The 25644-nt window shown below is 41.4% G+C and overlaps 1 protein-coding gene across 2 annotated transcripts in view; it reads left to right on the top strand.

The window, feature by feature from the left end:
• grid1a (glutamate receptor, ionotropic, delta 1a) overlaps positions 1–25644 on the top strand; it is a 183606-nt gene that overhangs the window by 85044 nt on the left and 72918 nt on the right. For both annotated transcript variants that reach the window (XM_034552247.1, XM_034552246.1), the window contains exon 3: positions 21535–21819. In XM_034552247.1, coding sequence (XP_034408138.1) covers positions 21535–21819 — 285 coding nt within the window. The remainder of the gene's footprint in view (positions 1–21534; positions 21820–25644) is intronic.

Genomic DNA, 25644 nt, shown 5'->3' on the forward strand with positions numbered 1-25644 from the left:
ACTATATCAGCATTCTGAATAGGGCTGCCGCCTGCAGGTCATCTGAATTAGTGTGCAGGGTGTGTGATTGTGTGATCTGATCAGACTGTAAATGGGCTGAAATGAAATCACCTCGCCTCATTCTACTTGACTGGGGGTGTTCTTGCGCCCGAGGGGATATTCACAATAAGTTGGCCCAAGTGTAAAACTGCCTAATAGAAGTGTGAATGGCTTTCACCTTGAGTCTGTCCATAAGCCAAAAAGGCAAATGTCCGACGGAGTCTACCGTACCAGACGGTGGACACGCATTTCAGCTCCACTAACACTTTCCCTTAATGCTTTAATTAACTCAACTTTGATAACTCCAACATTGTTATTAGAACATAGCACTTCAATTAGCGCAGGATCTGCACTTCTTGTCAAAATCGATGGAAAAACTTTAAAACTTTGCATTTTTTATTTTTGCTCTCTTGTTTATCTGACTTCTATGTGTCAGCTCAGTCACAACGTTTGTTCTTGCTTATTTGAAACGGCTCTCGAAGGCACTTTGAGTGAACCTCGGGTTCCCTAAAAGAACAACTCTGACATTGAATTAAGCTTCGCTTTGTGTGTGTTTGCTTGGAGTTGGAGCCTCTTACGCATCCAGAACATCCCCTCTGCTTCCCCACTCTGTGTCCATCGGTGTTTCTCTATAGTTAGGGCCATATCGTTACACACACACACACACACACGCACACGCACACACACACACACACACGCACACGCACATTACTGGGCTGTGTCACCGCTTTCCTTGCCTGGATGGCTGTGTAATTGGGTTTTGGGGAAGCAGCCTGGCACTTACTCCTTGTGTGCAGGCTCCCCTCATTACAGAAGCCTAATTGGGATTAGTGCAGCATTTTGTTTTGGCTTTGTTAACGAGGCCTGTGGTCAATGCCAGTTCCGGGCTTGTTCTTGTCCCCAACTCCAGGACCAAGCAGCCATGTGTATGCTTTTGTCCCGTGCTGTTGTCTTGCAGACATGACTTTGCCAATTTTACCTCTGAAGTATGCCTCTTGTTTGGGAAGTAATTGTGAAAACGCCATCATAATAACCAAAACAAATAGGATTGACTGATGGTTTCTTACGATGGTTTCGTGATTGTGATTACTTAAGAATGCTGATAGGTGATCCAAACCGTGGCTCCGCGTCTGACACGGCATAGAGAGCCTTTAGGTTTCCTCCAGTTTATAAAAGAGTGAACTTTTTATTCAAAATATTTAAATCATGTTTCGTTTACTTTATGTTATTATCACCACCATCCAAATCATATCCATAACTAGGGCTGTACAGACATTGACATAGTATTATTATTAAAAACTTAAATTAAATGCAGTCCACCTTCCATCACAGTGAAAGTGAACTTTTTCTGTTACGGGTCTGTCTGCCTACCTGTGGATGGATGGATGGATGGGTGGATGAATGGATAGATGGGTGGATGGGTGGATGAATGGATAGATGGGTGGATGGGTGGGTGGATGGATGGATGGGTGGATGGATGGGTAGATGGGTGGATGGGTGGGTGGATGGATGGATGGGTGGATGGATGGGTAGATGGGTGGATGGATGGATGGGTGGATGGGTAGATGGGTGGGTGGATGGATGGGTGGATGGGTAGATGGGTGGGTGGATGGATGGATGGATGGGTGGATGAATGGATAGATGGGTGGATGGGTGGGTGGATGGATGGATGGGTGGATGGATGGGTAGATGGGTGGATGGATCCATCACTATAGAGGGATTATTGCTTTCCAACTAAAACTCCACAGACAGTTGACAGAAGTCTTTGCCGAAAAGTAATTTACTTTCAAAATAAATCTAATCGCTACATTTTATGAGGTCACGCATTTTACTCAAGCGAACCTGAGGAGTCAAATAAAGACGTTTTGAGACCGTGCGGTAAACATGGCACTGCTCAGTTTGTCAGTGTTCTCTCAGGCAAACTAACACACACACACACACAAACAAACAAACAAACTAACTGGCTTAAATCAGTGTAGAAGACGGAGCGAACGACAGTGAACAGTTTTGTCAATAACTTTACGAAATTAAATTCACTTGAAATGGATCACTTATTGGATTTGAAAATGATTAGACAGAGATCAATGATTGTAAGGCGTTTGATGAGGATCAATTTGCTAAGTGATTTCAATGGTTCAGACACTTTGGTTAATCGCACACATAATGCTGACGTGTGATTAGCAAGGACCGAGTCCAGTGAGGTGTGAAAATGGTGGAATAACACAAAGATTAACAGCGTGGATCTCTTCTTCAGTATTGAGTCTACACTGATCCTTTGATGAGGCGTTGTGTTTGGTTGTTATCAGCTTTTACAGCTTAAATCTTGGCCTCAAAAGACCGGGTACTGAAAATGACGCACTGATAGCTTACCTTTCTCTGCACCTCAGACTTGTCAGCCAGAATAAAGCTACTTTTTCAGAGCTCCCTGATGAGGGAACGAAAAAACCTTAAACCTGCTCATTACTGGAGAATTTCACCAACCAGTGAATGCTTCAAAAAGGCTCCAAATTAACTCTTTTTTTTATACTTTTGTAAAAATCCAGACTAGCACATCTTGCTGCCCGACTTTAATTTATCAAAAAATATTTACTTCCCCTTAAAAGGCACTTGTCATTATGGCCGTATGGTACACGGCTAATATAGTCTTGTTGTAAATGTCTTTATTTTCATAATGTATGTATATAGTTTCAGTTTGGTTCTTTCTGGCTGTCATTTGTTTCTGCTCATTGTATCGAGAGTTTCCCAAAAGCCAGAATAATTAAGGGACTTAACCAACAGTTTTCTATTCAAGCTACTGCAGATGCCAACATATACCAACATCAGTCCTCCATCTTTAAGTTTAATGTTACATTGTTGTTCAATGTAAAAGTATTTAAAATAGCTTTCAGAGTCAGATTCCAAACAAACCCTATGTTTGCCTTGTGTTGTTGTATTTCTTAGTAAAAGTACGGCGGGTTTATATTGATTCTGTTTGCAGAGTTGCTTCCTCTTTAAACATTGCCTTTGCTTTTGTATTTACAGTATGTCCATGTGAGATTATTGTTTTCTTGAGCAAATTACTTGGCTTGCTGCCTCGTCTGTTGTCATGTAGTTTTGGAGTTTGTCCATGTTGGAAAATATGTAGAAGCAACTCGAGGGCAATAACCTCTCCAAATCCCGTTCACAGGGCCAATACTTTTACTTGGCACAGTGAGCGTGAACCTTGCCAACTGCATTATTTGGAAATCCACTGCTGGTGTGTACTGCGGCCAGTTTGAGCACCTCTCTGATCAACTGAAACACTATTTACACAACGCCTACTCTGAGATGAGCTTTAAAATACCATATAAACTTGTCACCAGGAAGATAATGTAGCATTACGGCTGCCAGTTGTCGAACTGCTTTGTCTCTGCCAAGTTTACAAGTAGGGATGTCTCAAGTATTTCCCTGTCCTGATACTCCCAATTTAGATAATACAGCTGCACTGTGCACACCAAGTACATAATAAAATATTGAAATCAATGTAATGTACAATCTTGCTGTGCTGAGTGTTATTAACTACAAAGGCATTTTGTGGCTTTCTGAATCTCTTCCACAAGAAGCATTGCTTATTTCCAGTGGGACAATAATTATTCAGAAACGGCTTAGTATGAATTATTACTTGTGGTATCTTGTGAATGAGATGTTGAATGGTGACTGATTGATGAGATTCCTTTTTAATTATTTTCCCTCGCCATTTGGGAACATCCTATTGTCTTTGTGCTCTGTGAAGTCATAGAACTCTCTTTGGTTCCCACCGTGGCATCTAACAAAGTTATTAATCCTCTGCTTTTCCTTTTTTTTAAATAAATGCTCACTTTTCTCATCCAACTTGTATACACGTTGTCAATAGCTCATTGTTGACCACAACCTCGCGGTGACGAGACTCCAGGAAGTCACTGCACCCGGCCAAGAAACAGTTGACAAATTACTATTCTTAGATTCCGTGTTCCTGCAGATTAAACAAACAAGGTATAATTATTGTGAAATACTGATTTTAAATGCTGGTTGGTATAACTATTTTTACCTTTAGACAAAGCCAGGCTACCCCCACCCCCCACCCACCCACACCCACCCTGCTTTCAGCTTTTATGCTCAGCTAAGCGAACTGTCTCCTCGCTGTATCTTCGTATTTAATGGACAGATATGAGAGTGCTTTTTAATCTCTACTCAACTCTCAGCTGTAAAAATGAACAAGCGTGTATCCCCAACATGTCGAACTACTCCTTTCATCTTCAATCTCCATTTAGTGTAATGTATCTGACCCCTGTAAATCACATATGCTTCAGTATATCATCCTAATATAGTAATTATATGGTACATTCTCTGTTTTAGTTAATTAAAGATTTTTTTGGAGCAGGACCCATTAGAAAACGATGACCATAAGAAACTACTGCAGATTGATGGTCCCTCTGCCAGTGCAGTACTCAAGAGCACATTAGGTTTCCTTGGGCCTGCCAGCAGGGCCTTGAAGCATTTGTTTTGACCTCGCAAATTAAAATGTCTGCTCTTATCAATGCCGGGGCTAGAGGGAAGGAGATGGAGAGATGTCTCTGTCTGTCCTTGTCAGGTCGCCGGTCTGTTTTCCATCACTTGTGTAACCACAAAACTGCTGTCAGACAAAAGAGCACGTTGCCCTCGGTGTGTGTCTGTGTATGGGTTAAAGAAGAGAGAGGACAACGTTTGTGATGGGAAAATCTTCTTTTTTTTCCCCCCTGTGCAAATAGACGCTTGTCATTTCCAATGACTGTCATAGGATTTATAATATCCAATTTCCAGCCACATCTGACAAACAAAGTACAACACATAATCACATGTACTGTTAACCGTCTACAGGACTTAACACTCTTCCTCTGGCTTGACATTTTTCTCTGTATAGGGTTGGACAAGAGTCTGGAGAGGTGACTCCTATGTACTGTTTTAGTTTCAATATATTATGGCTGTCTCTATGTTTTTTTATTTATTTATTCCTGTTTTGGCCCACTTGCATGCACTTCCACTGCCAGCAAACAGGCCTCCATTGTACATGCGACTCCATCCAACATTTCGTGTGTGTTGTTCTGCTGGTGCAGCAGCAGGGTTCCTAATGAGAATGTATGGCTCTCGGTGCAGACTGCCAGCCGACTGCCCTGCTTTAGAAATGCATGGAATTTACTCACAGTTCTCTCTTTCTCTCTGGTTATCTCTCCCTCTATCTGCCACTCCTCTGAGTCTTTTTTCCTCTGGGCTTTTTTCTGTCAATTCCTTCGTTTACTGAGGCGTAATCTTTGTTTCTTCCACCCTGGCTTGGCACAGACACACAGACGAGCTGCAGCCTCCCATTGTTAATATGCTCCTTGGTAGTCTGTGCATGTGGGTTGGAAAGGTGTCTGGGTTGGTCAAAGGTAAAGCACACATGTTATATATTAAAGGGCTGGCTGCTGCGGCGGCATGTCAAAAAAAGAGATGCAAGATTCATGCTCCTTATCCTTCTTTTACATTCAGCTTATATTCATCTCTCTTTTTTCACATAATGTCCACTCACCACTCAGAGAGATTTCCATTGCTTCTTCGCTCTCATTTCCATATCATGTAATTATTTTTATCTTAATGCTCTGTCATCCCAAACCTGTCTGCTTGAGATTATTGCTTGCACGCTCGTCCTCGTTCTGTTACTCTTTCTTTCTTTCTTTCTGCGTCGCCCAGGATCGATTTAACAAAATGCAGAGCTCTGCTGTTACCCTATGGGAACGGCCATTTGACAGATCTGGTTCCTGGCAGAATGAGCCAGCAAACACAATGGGGCAGGGATGAAGGTAGATAGTCACTGACAGCTAACAAATAGGCCCGGGGGATTGAGCAGAGTAAGATAACCAAGTTCTACACGTATTAAACGCCTGATGTCGTCATTGGTGGTGAATGGACCAAAGTGGCAGTGAATGAAACGGATATGAAATTGATAAAGGCAGAAGATACGTGGCGTTAAATGAAGACCAGATGTGAGTGGAATTTTTTCTTTACAGCACAAATCAAACTGCTTTTTCTTTATTTCTTTTTCTTTCAAGCATATTTAGACATTCTTTATTTTATCACTCTGGCATTCAATAAAAGATCTGATTCCGAGCACAAACACACAACCCACCGCCCCCCCGACCCGAAGCCTAGAGCGATCAGTGTTTGGAACAGGTTTACAAAATATGAGCAAAGAAGGTGTTAAATGAAACCTGAGGCAGTCGATGAGAGACTCCGGAATAATCGTAAACGTAATTCCCAGAAGCCCTCCACGTTGCAACACACTTGAAAAACACAAGAAGTAGAAACGCGGTGAAAAAAGGTCGGCACTTAAATAGATTTAGAGGTATTTGTAGATGATGCTGCTCTGTCAGAACAATACACTGTGCCTACACCACCATTTCAGCAAGCACAAACAGTGTTTTACTGTATAGAAATGCTTCAGATCTTGTCTCAAAAGATATTAAGCTAAACATAACTAATATAGGCATAAGAGAAGGGGAAACGCATTCTATTTTTAAAACATAATCCATCCATCCATCCATTTTCAATACCGCTTATCCTCATTAGGGTCGCGGGGGCGCTGGAGCCTATCCCAGCTGACATAGGGCGAAGGCAGGGGACACCCTGGACAGGCCGCCAGTCCATCGAGGGCACATGTAGGGACATACAACCATTCACTCTCACATTCACACCTATGGGACATTTAGAGATCAATTAACCTGCAGCATGTCTTTGGATATTAAAACATAATATATGGGTTAAACAAACGGCAGGGATAAAATGAAAATGAAGTGTTAAATACATGACAGGCCTGCAAAGATAGATTTAAATATTGCCGTAATTAGGTACGTGTTTGCCGTCTATAAAATCTGGCGTCAGACTTCAGAGCTGCCTTTCACTCTTTATCCTTTAAAACAGATGGCCTGTAGTGGGGATATAAGAAAAGCGTCCCTCCCTCAAAGGGAGCTTTAATTTCCACTTAACCGTCATGGTTGAGAGGGACACCAACAGGTACTTAGGAAGAGGGGCCCTGGATGGAGGTGGGTAGCTTGGCGCGACCACACCTGTCAGCAATCTCTCACAATCATTCTCCTTCCCGTCCCGCTGCAGAAAGATGGAGCCCAGTTCTTGCTCAGTGAGTCATCAGCCACTCTTCCGCCTTCACCATTACATCAAGAACCAATACATTGTTTTTTTTTTATCCTTCTTCAAATGGACGTGTTCAACGCTTTTAACAATATGTTACACTAAAATGTTCACACAGTGCCGAAAAAAAAGAATGATTTGTTAGTTTGTTGAGAGCTCAGTGATAGCGTGAAGTGCATCACCTGCTCCATGTGCAGCATGCACCACTGGGGCTTTGAGGCTATTGTGTGGAAAAGAGGTCATTAACGTTCTCCTTTTTAAAGGGATAAGTAGTAGGCGTAGGATCCTTGTCAAGATCTGCATACAACTTGCAGGGGGTTCTTAGTGGAGCATGAGTGTGGGATTATCCAATTAGCATCACAGGGCCCATATAAAGAGGCTTGTAAATTGAATACAGTGAACAGACAAGGAGGAGAAGGAGAACAAGCAGGAGGGCGTCTGCTTATTAGCTGTTGGATAGGCACTGAAGAATGGGGTTCTGTGTGGGCATGGTCCATATGATCTTTACACCTTGTTAGAATCTGAATTATTGAGTGGAACTTATGCAATAATGGATGAACTCAAGCGAAAAGGCTATTCTCTATGAAAGCACATAATAAAGTATGAAAGAGTACAGCAAAGCAGCAAAGATGAAACAATCTTACTTTCAGTATAACATATGTCATTCTGTTGGGGAACACAACAACATTATTTATCCTTAAACATTGACCTAAGCTGGTAAGCTTCATATTTCGCTGTATTAATAACCTTCTCATCTAATTCTAAGCGAGCAAATTAATAAATTGGGTCTCAAAATGTCGAACTATCCCCTGAATAATGTAGGTTACCTTTATTTCATTAGGTCTACGCAGAGAATGAAAACATATTGCTGTCCGCTCCCATGAGGACAGTCGAGTGCAGCTGATCTCGGGCGGCTTGGTTCACTCTGCTCTCTCTGACCTCAGGGCTAAACAACTACAAAGCCAGTGGGAAATCTAGAGCTCGCCTGCTTGTTGCACTCATTTACAATACAGAGCGAGAGGGAAAAGGTTAGGACGAGAGATGGCAACATCCAAGGAGCAAACAGGACTTGGGAGAGGACTAGAGAGTATAAGTGAGGGAGGGTTTGAACGGGGGAGCTATTGGGGAGAGTAAGAGAGGGCCAGGGAGAAATAACGAGAGAGAAGAGGGTGAATATAAAATGGCAAAGCAAAAAACAGCTCTCCAGTTAAGTCTGAAGTAGTGTGTAGGAGGCCTGAATGGACACATAACTAAGAACAAGAATAGCTTCCAATACTTTCATATTAACTGTATTTAATTATCAAAATTAATACATTTTGTTTTATTTGTATTCAAAAAATTTGACACGAGCATACCTCGTTTTTATCATGTGTTCAAATGCGTTTTCATAATCTTTCGGTATGTTGTATAATGGGGGCCTTGAAAAATGTAGAATAGAGAATTCCTGCAGGGACTGTGATTTATTTACAGCTACCCAGTACTTCTACCGATGTAATCATTTCTCTGCATACATATGCAGGCAGAGAATTGTGAGGCTGATGAGGGGCCATGATTACTGTATTGATACTGGTGCACTGACAGGTGGTCCCGCCCCTGTATGACAGACATAATATGTAGCAGTAGCTGCGTTTAGCTGTAGAAGAGGTTTATTTTTTCCAGGATAAATATGCTTGCATAGCATTTGAGTGATGATTTATCCCCGACTCTGCAGTGTGGGTGGAAACTACTGATGCACTGGAGATGCATGCAGCTGTAGAGAGATCAAATCCTCCAGGAATCAATGAGGGAACAGAATGCGCACCAGGGAGATGCTGGGCAGACAGACACAAGGGACGGGGTTTAGAAACATCACACCCAGGACACGCTAGGATCTGAGAGACGGGACCCAGACAGCTGGAGTCCTCAAGCAGATGGCAGCTCAGGTCTGCTGGGTCATTCGGAGCGGTGATCACTGGAGTACCGTCCAGAAGACAGTGATTCAGCAGTAAGCCACCTGTGTCTCGTGCCAAAAAAAAGAACACAATTGAACGGTACAGGAGCCGGGGTGGTGGTACAAAAAGACGGACGGAAGACTGGCTGGTTTGTGATTTTAATCAAAGCGGAAACCCCCGAGGCTGAGGAGACGAGAGAGCAGCCTCACAAGACCGGGTATTAGCTCACCCCGTCCTGACACTCCAAATTGATGTGATCAACATGGTAATAGGCCTACTTTTGCAAACTCCCTTCATGCAATATGGGAGATGACAGTTCACTTGGGGAGTACATAACGCCGATCATATTTCCACTCGTCTGCTCACGTTTACCTCAGTGTCTCTGAGCCAAGCGGTTGACTTGGCCTGCGTGTCTTCATGCCACCTGTTGAAGTGGCACACTGAAGGAAATGTGCCACTGTGTCCCTTGGAGCCGTACCTGGAGAATACCAGTCGTGCATTAAGGTTAATCTGGGATTAGATGCAATTTTGATACCCTTTAAGATTATTTTGTTTCAGCAGCAACATAACAGGATTTAATGGAGAACCACGGATATAATTATTATAAAATAACTAAAACAATATGCAATGTGGCTTTATACAATTCCATCCACTGCTAATACTAGTTAAAATGTACTGAATCAGACTTTATGCTTACCACATCGTTTTTTTAAACTTCCCCAATGTTATTAATGAGTGACGTCAGTATGACTCTGAGTTTTGAAAAGCTAATGTCTGATATTGTCATGCCTGTTGATCTGCTGTCACGGCAGAAAGATTGGTCCCATTTAATAAAGCTGCAGAGTGGAGATATGTGCTGCACATTACTCTCTGTTCAAAGAATCATGATAATAAAAGGACTGCATTTATAACAGTGAGATATGGACTATGAACATGTAGGGTTCCCTTATTTGCAGACTGAATCAATTACTGACGGTATGAATTAGTATTTATTCAAAGAACAGTTGGGACAGAAGAAATATCTCAGGTTGTCGCCTGTGTACTGTTACGTGCCGTCATTGTTCTGCGGATATATAAATTATAATAATGTTATTAATAATGCATTACCGCGTCACAAAAGTCCTATTCACATCCAAGTTGGAATAGTGCGTCTATCGCTGGGGTGGCTCATATTTACAGTTTTAGTCATCAATATAAATTGATTATTCTCATAATGTAAGAATACGGATCAACAATTCCCATAATTCACGTGATACAAACATGACGTGCATCTTACATATTTCTCTTATCGGGGAAATGGCTGTGAAGTGGTTGCCAGGGAGAACCCTCATGTTATAGGCTGACAGAATGCACTGACACCTAAGTGGGGAGGATGTATGTTTCTGGAAGGTGGCCATAGCCCAACCTGGTCAAATGCAATAAGTCTTTGCAGGCTTTTACCTTTTAGAGAATACGTCAGTGTCGGCCCCGCCAGGAGGGCAAAGCCCTCTTTCATTTCATGCATGAGGAGCCGCTCTTCCACAGTTTGTTGTTTCTCTGCGCACAACTAAACTCCCGAGAGAGGAAATGAATACAAAACCAGAGTGCGCAGCACAACAGAACAAAGAGAAGGGCTGGCGATTAGGAAATTGGATCCTAATTCAAGGAATGATTAGTGATTTGCTGTTGAGGATTTTAGACAATAAGAGCTCCTGGAATTACACCAACGGCTGCGTGGGCTTTATCTGAAGTTGTCTTGCTGAGTTTAAGTAGTTTTGGGCCTTGCCACACACGGGCCAATTTCATCATGGCACTAAATGGTTTAGTGAAATGACACAAAAGTAAGGTGTAACTGACCAATTTAAATGTCCCCACTGCGGGACTAATAAAGGCTTATCTTTTCTTATCTTACGTTTATTATGCCTATTGGCAAATAAATCATTTGTCAGATGACAAAAGAAAGTACACTTTGTTTGTTTTGTACATTGGGTTCAGTAAGAATACTCAGAGAAAATTCAGAGTGATATGTTACGTATGTGAATGATACCAGCCATGACACCAGTGACCTCAATTGTGTATTACTTTTGGGAGTTATTAAGGTGTTTTTACTTGTCAGTCCTTGGTCATCCTTGCACACATAAAAAAAGGGATGTTTTGACACATGCCTCAATCAGTAGATACTTCATATAAACTCAGGCGTGGGTGTTGTTGGCAGCATGGTGCACAGCGTGTCCCCGTGGCATTCATCTACAGAAGCTCATTGCATACTTTAAAATCCCCCCTGCTTGTTGGGTGTTTTTGGGAAGGAGTGTTGAGCCTTAATGGACTTGATTATGGGGTTCTGTCTTTAGACAGCCATTACCGCCTCAGTTTAATGTGCACTCTCAAGGTAGTATGTTGACATTTTCAGCTTGGCACATCCAAAGGCTTTGCTTGTCAAGCATGCTGCTCCTATGTGCCCGGCCTTCCAGGGATAATGAGCTAATTTGTTTTTCAACAGGACCGTGCTAACGTTGGACAGGCAGCAGATCGCTAGGGAAAAGTCACTCCTTCAAAAGAAAGAAACATTATGCGCCGCAGAATTGCTCTGAATGATACACTTTCAATTTCCAGACGCATTTGTTGTCAGTTATTAGGCGTCATTATATAGTTGGACAAGGTAAATTGGGCAAGATGAGAGTAAAAAGATAAGTTTACTATTTAGCCTCCAAAAGCCAAACATGTTTATCACAAACTGACGAGCATACTTCTTATACAGAATATACATATATGTCTGTGTTACAAAACCACATCGATGATGAATATAACGTATACAAATGTATTATTATAAATTATAGCGTGTGCATTTCAGATGGTAACAAAAGCTTGTAGAAACTTGGAAGAGCGTGCTGCTCTGAATTATAAATTCTGCTGACAGCAGGACATGAATAGAGATTACCATTCATTACAGAGTGAAGGAGAGATGAACATCTTCGGCATTAACAAATCGGTCAATGCACGATTTACTCAAATCATTCCAAATTACTTGTACATAACCCCCCGCCCTCCATCCCACCCCCCAGAGAGAAACACATTATTAAGAATGGGGAAACAGTTAAATGAATGGTCCTCCATCTGCCTCATTGGTGTTTGTTTACTTTTACCCACACCATTACCCTCATCTGAAGATCGTCCTGGTGTTAATTGCAATTTCATTAGTGTCTATCTCTTGCAGAGTTTACAGCACTCGCTAAGAAAAATAAAATAGACGGTCAATCGAGCAGAAACATATTGTAAAAACGTACTCTTCCTATCGTCACCAACGCATCCGACAGAGCGACACAGGTTTCCCATCACAGTCTTCTTTCTCACCACAAGTCTAGTGCTAGTGCAAGACTAGTGCTCAGCCTTAGTTTGGCCAACTCTTTGATCTTTAGCTTGGCATATGCCAACCCAATCACCAGATATAACCTTTGAAAACTGATAGATCGTATACAGTGTTTTCTATTCATGCAGGGTCAACCAGAGAAACTGCAAGCCAAACTAATAAGGTTTAAATGTCTGAAAGCTGCGCATAGGTAGACTCTAAACCTCATTAGCATTGCAGCACTTTATCACAAAAGCTATTTTAATATTAAAAATCCTTGATTCAAATTCTCAAGTCTCACATTTCGCAAGGTTAAATGGGCAGAGCACATCTACATGGGTTTGTTTTATCTAAAGCACCTCACAGTAATTTGGTTATACATCACTGGAGGTCCTTCAAGGAAGTTCCCGACGTTCAAAACCAGTGCCAACAGCTACATTGCACATGTTTTTTAACTGCTTGACATTGATGTTTGTGTCAACTCAGCAGAATGAATCAGCCCATCGAGCTGATTCAACACTCAAGAAGAAGGTTATCCTTACCATGAGTCAGGTCTCGGTAAATAATGGAAGCTGTGGATTCAGATGAGTTACTCTGTGAAGCAGGTGAAGGCCTATCCGCCATCAGGCTTGCATTTGAACACATGCCCGGCTTTGTTCAAGCTGTGGGAACAGGTGGCTGTGATCTTGTGTGCCAGCATGCGCTTCAGTGGAGCTGGTCAGTCTTTGTAGTATTATGCCCAACATATTGTAGTGGCTACAGTCTTCATGCAGTGGATTACTACAGATAGCATCATGTAAGCCACTGTAATGGTTAATGCAGTATCATTCCGGTGGAGGACAGCACTGGAGCCTATTACTTTCCAGTGAAACGGCTTAAACCTATACATTTTTTAGGTTTATGTGAAAGAAAAATCATCCTACATTGGCAACATAACATAAATAATGCATTTTGAATGTTTAACACTGTTGAAAACTTACAGCATGTGTTACACGGTTTTGTGTGATGAAGGATAATCCCCTGAACCCTCAACTACCTCTTTCCACTGTTGTCAGGTAAACCAAATGTCCCCCGTCATGGATATTATAAAACAAGGTGCTGGACAGGATTTCAGACTGACACTAAATAACAATGCCCATTTGACTCGGATTTTCATATAACACATGTACGTTTGCTCTTTGTTAGCTTATCAAGGAACCATTGGCTTTGCTTATTTATTTGTTAACTTGGTCCCATTATTTGACCTCTGTTGTTGAATTAGAAAAAAGAACATCTTGTGGAAGGAACACAACCTTTAAAAAAGATAATTAAAACCGTGTTGTTTAATCCTCCATTCTTGAGTTCTCATCTCTCATCTTCTATTCTACTGTAGCACAAAGAGGGAACGCATCGCTGAATTAACTTATGTTAATTCATCATTTATCTCACATGTTTGAGGTGTTGTTCGAGATGCAGATGGGACAAGAGCAGATTGTGATGAGCAAAATGCAGCGTGGGATGAAGAGGACAAGTGAGAGGCAAACACAGAGGGATCAGATGAGAGAACAGATATGTAGATAGCCCCTGCAGAGTGAGATATCTACACAGGGAGAATGAAGGGAAACCAGACGGCTATAGACAAAGAGAGACCAAGACATTAGATGATATTAAAGCAAATGACACATTACCAAATGAGAGCATGAGATGTTTCTTAATGTTTCTAATTCAAGCAGACAAGCAAAGGCCCAGCCTGTCGCTGTCCCAGCGGTGAATGAGTCATGATTATCCTCCCACAACGTTCTCCAATCGCTCTCCTTAACACCATCCAAATCAATCATCACACAACCCAAACACATGTTTGCCATATAAAAACTGGGCTCTCTATTCACCTGTTTCAACATTCAGCACAATGCTGCCAATGGAGGCATCGCTGCATGTTAATTGTCAGAAGGCTAATCAGCCTCATACTAGCGAAAAAACAAACAAACACACACACACACACAAACATCATTGTGTATGCAAAGGACTATGTTATGCACATTAGACTGACCACATTAGCCCTGGAAGGAACAGTGGTTGTGCTAAGTTGATGAGAGAGCAAGTGACAGTCGAAAAAGCACTGAAGAAGGAAGGAAGGAGTGGAAAGATAGCAAGGAAACACAGATAAATGGGTTGATATAGACGCTTGCGTCTTCTTGATTTAATGAGACATCAATATGATGTTAGAATTTTGACCCCCCTGCTGCTACTCCATCAAGCTGTCAGAGATATTATGAAGCCCACACTGCGATTAACTGCAATCCCCTATTTCATTCACTGAATATATATCACATTTTTGGAAAATCAAAAAAGAGGTTTCAGATATGCCTTCAGTAACTAGCATAGCAAAGAAGTATTCATGCTGGTTAATAATTCGTAACATACTTTTTATTTTTACATAGAACTCTTTCTAACTTCTCCGGGTAATGAGTATCACTTTTAACGTGTAACCATGAACAGCTAGAAATTCACAAATACAGGCTAAGAAAGAAAATAATCGATTGCATGAGTCTATGAAGCCGAGCCGGTTAGGGGTTCAGACCCTGGTCGGAGCTGGCTGAGGCTACGCTGTAATTGGTCAGTCTGCGTTTGACGGGCGGGACATAGCAAAAGGTCGGTTTGAATCATGTCCTTTATGTTACAGGCTGAGACGCCCCATCCATGTTTGCGTTGTTAAGCACATGACAGTTGAAGCTGATGCCACATGGCATGGTAGCTAGTTGTATCACATTTTGGGCATCTTGGTGGTGGTGTTTATATCATTGTCTGGTGGCATTAGTTTCTGTGTCGAAATAGCAGTCAGTGACTCAGAACTCCCTGAAAACAAAAATTGCCTGTGTCTCCCCAAGTTCCACTGCGCTTTAGTTTGAGTTTTTTTATTGAATGTATGGCGAGTGAATTCTGTTGCATTAGATCTGTACTCCCAGGCTGCGGAGATTTAGACTCCAGGCCTTTTTCTGTTTCATCCGTCGGGTACCAGCAGTTGGAAAATATCCCTGAGCATAAATTTCGCAACAATCTTCTTTTGTCAGAAATAATAAAAACTCAGTATATTTGACATAGGGACCCAGGCGAAGAGAAACGCAAGCACTACGGACACACTTGATGTCAATCCATTTTGATGTTCAATATATTATATATATGTTTTATTGATTGCAGCTTCTAGAGCAAAGAACACGGCAGCTGCCGGAAACACAAGTTGAAAGAAAAACCACTACATACTATTTTTTGCTAAATTTTACTGTATATGTGTTTATATGTGTTTGATTTCACACTGAGCCGAGCAGCCAGTTCCATTGTGAGCAACTAAAGTTTTTTCAATGTGTTCAGATAACAGCTATAAATCTGTTTTTTTTCATATTTTTGCATTAATAATTTGCATTATTTTTTTTCAAATGTTTGTGAAGTTAAAGACTCTTGTTCAGTCACATAAAGTTAAGATAATGTACTTCATAAGAATAACAGGCTTCACTTCACTGGAACAAAGACACAAGCCATGTCTCACATTTGTACTGCAACATTGCCACAGCGAATTACTCACAAGTTAGTGGAGCCATCTCAGCCATTAGAAATTCGAATCTTCACTGAAGTTAAGCTAAATGATGTTAACACCGATTTAACTATCCTAACTAATTTAGTTTGTCTCATGGCTACACCATTCCGTCAAATTAAAACATTATTGATGTCTTCTGAATCATTTTAAATACACTTTTCCAAAATTCAGCATGAAAACACTATACATCAAATATGATAATAATGAACTGATCTTAGGTGAACTGGGTCGATGTAAATGATAAGTCGCAATGGGCCAGCTTGAAGTAAAGCGGTCACACTGCAGCAGCCTGATGCTAGTAAACCGTTTCAGCTTCCATCATCACTGCCCCTACTGGTGGATATAGGTAAAGCATTGCAATTGATTGCCACACATGGTGCTTAGAGGCAATAAGTCATTGAGGTGGATCACATACTACCAAGGACCAAGAAGGGACCCACAGGGGATCTGTCACGGACCAGTCGGTAATTTGAAATGGCTATACTGTACATTTTTTAAATGTTAAATATGGTATTTGGTACCTCTCTGACCAATCCAACTGATTCCAGAGGCTGTATAGGTTTTGGTGGCATTATATTAATCACATTGTATTGTGAGGTGTTACTATCCACCCCTGTGGACAAAATAGAAATTGAACATTCAAGCTTCACAAATGTAATATTTTGTGCAGGTCTATCACAATGCTGTACTCTACAGGCCATGTGGTTGTGTCCACTCCCTGTTTATAAACAGTATATACTGTACTAAGTCTATTTCTGCCGTTCTACCTGTCTGGAGGATATAATTTACTCCTTCACAGTTCAGATGACATCAATGGCATCAATAGTATTGATAGGAATATGTAGCCTTATCTTGGTCTGACAGCAGGAGTGTAGTCATGAAAGTACCATGGCACGGAGAGACGATTAATTCGTACTGAAGGTGAATGTTGCTGTCCACCTAAATGTTGCCATACTGATCTCTCTCATTTCTCCCTTCCGTGTGGTGAAGAGCTGGAATGTTGTAGGAAGCTGCCAACAGCAGAATGGAAGGACCGATTCGTAATGAAGAAATGACACGACATCCAGTCTGAGGGTGATGAGGATCAGTTAAAGCTCTTTTGAATCTTCCAGCAGCTAAAACATAAATAACTGCTAGATGTCCCTGCTGAATGCTTAAAAACCATCAATGACCAATTTAGCGTCCGGGTTCCTCAATAACAGCACTTGATCTTGTAATCAGTCATCTGTGCTGAAAAGATGAGTGTGTTCCAGGGTCCGTACACTAAAGTACCCAGATATGTATGGAAGCTCTATATTGCAACTTTTTCATTGCTCTGACTGAAAATTGTAATAGTGAAGTCAGTATTCACATTTCTTTGTGAAATCAATGATCTGTCATCCACAAATGAACTCTTTTGTATCACGTTTTAATTTACATCATAAGGTTTAACATCTTCACTATCTAATGATTTCACATTTAGATGGAATGAGTAGGAGCTCATCCTTATAATAAAAAGGAGCATTACAATATACTCAAAGTCCCCGTGAATGATACAAAACAGACATTTAATTCAGAATAGTGTAGTATAAGCTGTCACAATCAGATCACAGTTGTCACAGGGTTTTAGTGGTGAAAACATTGAAGCATTTATTGTAGTGGGGACTCCTTAAAATCCTAGGATTGTGCTGTGAGTCAGAGCAAACTGAATGAGACTGCCTTATCTAGACTGTGAAATCACTGAGATTGCCCCAATTTATGCAGTATTCACTACATCAGTGGTGTGGTGGTTTGCGTCTTCCTTTCACGTTGCAAATGAGGGCAAGACGCACGATGACATCATGTTTTCACGGTCAAACAGATTGTGTGGTACAACGTTGTAATGTCTTCTTTCAGCCTGGTGTCTTGATACTAATCTTCCCTCTCCCAGGACCATCCGTGCATAACTGAACTGGTCTGATGAGGCGAGGACTTTTGCAGAAAAATACAGTGTGCTTTTGTTGATCAAATTCGCATGGCAGATGTCCTTTTTTTTAATGGTTTCAATTATAAGTGTAGGAACATGAAAACAAATCGCTTACAATGCCCTAGCCTCTTCCCTGATTTAGTCTCTGAATTTGCTGACAGCGGAGCAAAAATCGCGTTGTAATTTAAATTGTATCGGGGTTTTAAAGATATGCAGTGATGATTAAAAATTCATCCACCTACCGAATTCATCATCCCTCAATCAAGCACCATCATTGGAAAATGACTGCTTCTCCACAATGGGTTTGATAGATTAGTAAATCTTTTTTTCCCCAACGAGAGCAGCTGCTGTTTGCAATTCCTTTAATTACAGCAGACTTATTGACTATTTTTCTTCCACCCATCCACGACTAACCGTATTCACAGTCAACACACACTCACACAAATAGGCCTACTGCTTCTTGATCAGTGCTCGTAAGCTTGAGACTATGCCACTCTACATACTTTTCCGCGCGTCAATGCCGGCGTGTCAATATATATGCTCATTACATGTATCGTGACTTTTCAATGCAGAGGGAACATTTAAGAGTCATTATTCCACCATTATCATCCTCTACAATGACTGTGGACCACTCCGGCCTTCTGTCAGTGGGCTGTCTGCTGTATAACGGGCCTGGGGTGTCCATTATGAAGCCAAAATGGCCGCAGACAGACTTTAGCTATAGTCTGCTAAAAGTGGATGAGTGATGGAGAGGTGGGCGCTATAAAAAGAGTCACTTTCCATTATAATGAAGATCAAGTTTTTGAACTTTCTTGCGTTAGCAGAGGATGAAGCATGTGAAATAAATAATAGATAACAAACAAGGTAAAGCATAAAGGCTGCCAATCATTCTGACAACAGTCTATTTTGTTTACAGTAATGACGCTAAGATCTTAAAATGACTTTGATTCCTGAATCAAAATCATTTGAAAATACTCCACCCAACCCGGCAGCAACACCACAAGTAACTCTCGGGAACCGGCTGTTTTCACTGTGTAGTACAGAATACAGTTTACTGTCGCCAGCTGACACATTTTGACACCGGAACAGTGTCAAAGCATGTTCTAGATTTGTATTACTGTCAATCACAGAACTTCCTGCTGAGCAGAGCATTAGCATTTCATGTCGCACAAAGGACGATTTGCCAAGTGCCCTAGTGCACATGCTGGCGCTCATGCACACTTGTCACACACACACACACACACACACACAATTACACACTTCCTGCTCTGTAGAAGTCTTTCTTGCACTCTCCTGAGCATTCGTGCAAAAAGTTCTAAATAATCCCTGTATTTCTCTTGCACTCTCTTCCTTGTTCTACTTTAACTAAAGTGCATCTTCGGCTCGCTGACATTTCCGCTCTCCCACCCCTCCTCAGCGTGTTATGTAGTTGCCCCTGTACTCATGATTTACAGGGCCTTAATGTACTCCTGTGCTTGCAGTCAGTAGATGAAATCGTCATTTGTCACATTAATAGTCCTCCCCCTCTGCCATCCATGTGTGTATGCACACGCACACACACACACACAACCATTTCCCAGTATGTCTCCATTCACAGAGCACCCCCTCTTTTCATCCTTCCCCCTCCCCACCCCTTCAAGGCCTCATGCCTTGCCTACAAAAAGCCTCCTTCTTTTTACTTCACCTCCCTCTGGTATCATGGTGGATTGTAATGGTGTCTCACCTGTATGCGTTTATGTTTGTGACGTGCAGTCCTTGTTCTGCTTCTTAAAATGCTCACTGTCAAAACATATGGTCTTAGTTTCCTTTTGCTACATTTTGCAGAAGTATAAGTAGACTACAGAATCGGGTGGTATTATGAAATGCAGGAAGATATTATTTAATTGCTGTTTCGTACAATATGCTCAGCTGCTTATGCTGAAATTATAAGAGCCCCGCTGTGTGAAAAATGGTGATCTGAATTTTAAAAGCACCATTTGCTGTAGCCTGTCCCGTGTCACATGCAAAATTAGACAATCCCTGTAGTATATGATTATGCAGCTCATAACAGAGATAGTGCTTACAATGAAATGCTAATGTAATAATCTTCATTAAAACAGTTTTGCATTTGGATTCACATTACTTTCTCTTTTCTGTTCATTTCCTCTTTTTTTATCTTTTAATCTAAGAGAGGATGCAAACCACTAAAATCAGTGGTGCTTTCAGGTAAATCGTGCTTCTTTTAGCCTGTGTTAAACCAGAGGGGGGAAATATGATTATCTATTTTCTGCAGTAGAATTTTATTTCAAACACACTTGAAAACCAACTGTAGTAAAAAGTTTACAGTACACATAACTGTATTCAATATAGAGGTATGCAATTGTGTTGCCTACAACGTGCTATACACTACTCATGTACAGTGATAGTGAAGCAATCTCAGCTATCTTTAGTAAACATATCGTCATTTTGGAGAATTTACTTTTTAGGTCATTAATCTACTGTCAGATCATTTGAAGAGCAAAACACGAGCGCGTAACATGTCACACCACTGCATACTCAAGTCTACCCACTCTCATTAAATATTTACCACCACTTGGATGGAACAGCTTTTCTCTTCAATTCCAGACATGAATAATGTGAAAGTTGGCATTTTCATCTTTTAAAGCATGTTTGGCATCTTGTTCCTGCAGACATGCTGACCCGCTCCAAGAGGATCTGAAGCAGATTTGGCCCAATTTACACGTGTAAATAAAAATGTAGGGATGTCAAAACCGTACTCAAACATTAGTACAGTATGTCTGCAGTCTGAATCTTTGTTGGTTCCCAGATAATGACCATTTGTACATGAAAGAGAGACACATAGTGATGGATGTGTGGGACAATATTTAGCTTGGACTGATTGGAGACATCATTTTGCATCTTACTTTCTGTATCGAGCTAAAATACTCCAGATTTGTATTTGTGACTGTGCTGTTCTGTGCTCTTTTTACCCAGACTCTACCTGACTCCTGTAGCTCTCTGATTCATCTGCCGTTATCAAGTGACTGTTGACTTAAGCCAGCCTTTTTGCTTTAATCAGCTGTCTTTTTTTGTCTGGGGACAAGGATTAGACTCTAATCATTAGAGGATGCCCCCCTCTGAATCTCTCATCTCGCATTATAATACCACGTCAGTACCAACCCCCTCCTTTCTGTGAGCTGTTCTCAACTGCTGAGACTCAGACGTAATCCGAAGCAGGATACACAAAGAACCATCTTGAGCACACGTTCTTGAATAATGTACAGCGCTCTTTAAATCCGAAAGACTTTTGAAATGACAATCTTGTTGGAATTGATTACAGTTTGGTTTTACTTGAAATACGCATCTCAGCATGTTTAATCTTATTCCTTCTCCTCTGCTCCCCCCCCCCCCCGTCCCTGTTTTCCTCCATATATCTTGTTCTTCTTTCATCATCCTCCATCTCTTTGATATACTTCTCTGTCCTTCACCCTTATTTCCTTTCTTCAACCCTTTGTCGCCACCCCTCTTCCCTTAACTCCTCTCCATTCATCCACCTTTCCCTCTATTTATTTGTTCCTCCGTCCAGCATGTGAGCTGATGAACCAGGGGATCCTCGCTCTCGTCACGTCCACTGGCTGCGCAGCTGCAAGTGCCCTGCAGTCTCTGACGGATGCAATGCACATTCCCCACCTCTTCATCCAGAGAAATGGGGACGGTGCGCCCCGCGCTGCCTGCCAGCTCAACCCCAGCCCAGAAGGAGAGAGCTACACCTTGGCTGCCCGTCCACCTGTTCGAATCAACGATGTCCTGCTCACCCTCGTCTCAGAGCTACACTGGCAGAAGTTCATCATCTTTTATGAGAGCGACTACGGTGAGTCGAGACGAATGAGGGCAGTTGATAATCAAATGCAATTCATACACATGACATCTGTATGTGAGATGATTTCAGCTCTTTTACTTAAATGTGAAGTGAAAAGCTGCCCCGAGACCCTCGACAGTGTCGGGTTGAAGAAGAGCCTTATTAACACTAAGAATTCCTTCGCTGGAAAGAATACACAGTCGGAACTGAGATGAAAGAGCATCATCACTCCCACGCAGACACACGCACACACATAAACACACACGCACACTGCTAAAAAATAAATCAAAGAGATTGTCTGTAAACCATTCACCATTCGTACCGTCCTCGTGAAGAGACCAGCCTGTGCCTAATTGGCTCATTTGTGGCACCGGAGAACGGTGTCCAAATAGTACTTAATATATCTTGCTTCATTATTCTCCCCACGACACCCCCGTGGACCAAACCTTTCCTGACCCACATTTGGCAAAAGGGGACCGCGATTGTCAAGTCGGGACAAGGGCGGAAAGATAAAGAAAGTATATTGCTGCATTGGCATTTATCAGATGATACTTTGCCACTGCTGGCTAATTGTATTAGTTTTTTACTACTTGGAAAAGAGTGCAATCTAGAGAAGAGCGTTTCCATTCAGTGGAAGCTACAGTTGATGAAGTGTGTAGTAAAGAAAGCCCTCAAGGAAATACAACTACCAAATACCAGTTTACACCCCACAGGTTGGTCCGTACGGCCAGTCACAGTGCTCCATATGAATGTATGGGACATTGCGTTTCACATTTACAGAGATCTGTCCTTGGATTTGTTTCTGACTTTGACACTGCTTCCCAAACACACATACACACACACACACACACCCACACGCACCCACACCCTTACCTACATGTTATCCTCCCGGCTTCCTTCCTATCCATATTAGCCACCCTAGCACTCTATCCCTTCGTATCCATCATATAATACAACAACCCAGTGTCCCTAAGAAAAGCTAACAGCACCCTGACCTGTGCCCTCTCACCCATGCCCAGTAATCCTACTAACGTGTATCCCTGCTCCTCTAATTCCCTCACATTATTCCTCATCATCTCTCTGCGATTCATGCCCCCTACAGCTCATGGTCCATTGACTCCTCTTCCTGACATCCCTCAGACAAGCCCGTCTTGTGTTTCCCTAATTATATCACGTATATTATGCCGATATAAGTTTATACTACATTATTTATAGCTTTTATTAATCGCCTTAACTTAACTTCAATGGAAAAAAAATAGCTTTGATTTCGACTACTTTTGCCATGTAGCTGTAGCTTAGCTTGCTGCAATTCTCTGGAGGGAAGCTTCTGTAGAGTGAAGCTTCATTTAATGTAGAGTAGCTATCAGTGCAAGCTAATAACTAGTAACTTTGGCACTCTTGTGAATTTTCCTTCACTTTTTTCCACCTTCCTTTCCTTTTATGTTTGTTATTTTTGGGGAGTTTTTCCTGATTCGATGTGAGGTCCTGGGACAGGGATGTCGTATGTGTACAGATTGTAAAGCCCTCTGAGGCAAATTTGTAATTTGTGATATTGGGCTTTACAAAATAAACTGAATTGAATTTAATTGAACTTGCTTGGGCTGAGGATGAGTCAACACCTCATATTGTCAAGGTCTTTCCACCTATTGTAGTGTAACCAATACTGCCACCATCTTCGATGTGTAAACCCCTAAATTATTGGATGTTCTTCTCTTAATTTCAATTCCTTTGGCTGCACCGCATATCCTGCCACTCCTGTCTGAGGTTTCGTAAAAATCTCTATACATCTTTGTAAAATCATTACGCTCTGTCATTACTTGAGAGTCACATGCACTTAGCAAATTAATTTGATATCTTTCTTTTTCTTTTACCTTTAATAAAAGCCAGTCTATATCAGGCCACACAAGCATCCATGGTTTATCCGCAGATCAAACACTCCAAATTCCTTTGCAATGGTGTTGTCAATGTCAATGTCATTTCTACCTGTAGGGCGTTATTTTAGAAGCCCGACTGCACACTCTCAATGCCTGTCCCAGAATCGCATCCAATTTCCTTAGACGAGCCCTGGCTGCTGATCCATACACTGTTCTGCTGTAATCCAACACAGATCGTATCAAGGCCACATACATTAAGTCTCTTCCTGGTGAAAAAGTTGTATTTCTACTGAGATTCTACACCCCCAATCATGACCCCACTCCACTGTCGCATCAATTGCTCATTGTTCTTTCTTGATTTCATGCTGCATACTCCTTCCTCTCTTCAACGAGTTCACATCATCCGCATACAGGGACCTACCTTTATCTGCTTTGAGAAGACGTCATTGATCATAACAATGTAAAGAAGCACTGTGCATTGATTTGACCAATCTGTACAGAAAGTCCAGATATCCGGTTAAAAAGTCTCCCACCAAAACCAACCCTGTGCTCTCTGTTAGTCTTACTGTCTTTCTTTTTCACCAGCTATTTGTATTACTAGCACACTCTTTATCTGACCATCTAGCTAGCTAGCTAGCTATCTGTCTGACTTTCTATCCATCCATCTGCATTTTAAGACATTTTCAATCAGTTTCCACCTGATGCAATGCAGTTCCATTCATTGAATCACATCCTATCAGAAACTCTTTCAGTATAACATCTCAACCCAGCACAGTGCACCACAGCCTTAAATTGCAAGTCCTGTGAGAGGGAACCTATAACGCATGAGGGCTCGGTGTAACAAGGCACTGTTAGTGGGAAATAATGGATCCGAATACTTGTTCTTACAAAATAGCCTTTTTGAAGCCTGCTAAATTAGTTGCTACAAAGTCTGCACCGTTGACATTTGTGCTTGTATTACACTGTTTAACTTTGCACTCGTTAAATTAAGGAATGTAGCAGCTAATTAGGATCCTCATGACAGAACAGTGAAAATACCCATGGTGCATGCCTGGAAGTAGTACTGCAGTGACCCATACCACTGCCTAGAGAGAAAAGTGCCGTCTGTTAATTGTTGTAGGCACATCATATTTAAAGACATAGTGATGTTGAACTTAAACTTTGGACTTATGAGTAGGTACCGCTTCAGCAGGTCATTCAATGTTATTCATATTATGTATGTGTGCGTGTGTTAATGAGTACTTTACTTTTTTCATATGTAGCATGTTAATCAGTGTTCACTCTCTTAAACTTGAGTTGAATTTCACTTGTATGACATTGTCAATGCTGGTTCTGTTAGAATACTTCAAACATTTATTAAAACAAGGCAATCTTCTCAAATCTGAAATTACAAATTGATCAAAGAATAAGTGAACAAGATCGGAAATTTTACATTTTGTATTTGACAGGTTTTGAGACTTTGTTTAACAGATATATTTCGGACAATACCAAAAATATTAATAATAATAATAATAATACATTTTATTTGTATAGCGCTTTAAAAAGTACACAAAGACACTTGGTAACAGAAACAATAAAAGCACTAACAATATTAATGAGATATTACAGTACATACAGTAAGAAACGGAACAAACACATGCATAACCTGCATCACAGGTTAAAAGCAGATATAAATACATGAAGTGCAGTTTTGGAAGTGGCGAGTGATGCAGAAGGTCTGAGGTACTGCGGGAGAGAGAGTTCCAGAAGGAGGGGCAGCAATAGAGGAGGCCCTGTCCCCCCAGGTCCAAAAAAAGTACAAAGGTTCAATAAGGAGCACTTGGTCTGGCTGGTTAGACATCTTTTCAGTTTTAGTGGTGCCGGAGAATATCCTGTGGATCTGCTGAGGTAGGCAAAGTATATATACTCTTAAAATAATCATAAAGGTGTGGTGCTTTAGCAATGGGGAACACATAGGAGAGTC

Source organism: Cyclopterus lumpus, chromosome 15, assembly GCF_009769545.1.
Source record: "Cyclopterus lumpus isolate fCycLum1 chromosome 15, fCycLum1.pri, whole genome shotgun sequence".
In the NCBI taxonomy this organism is placed as follows: domain Eukaryota; kingdom Metazoa; phylum Chordata; class Actinopteri; order Perciformes; family Cyclopteridae; genus Cyclopterus; species Cyclopterus lumpus.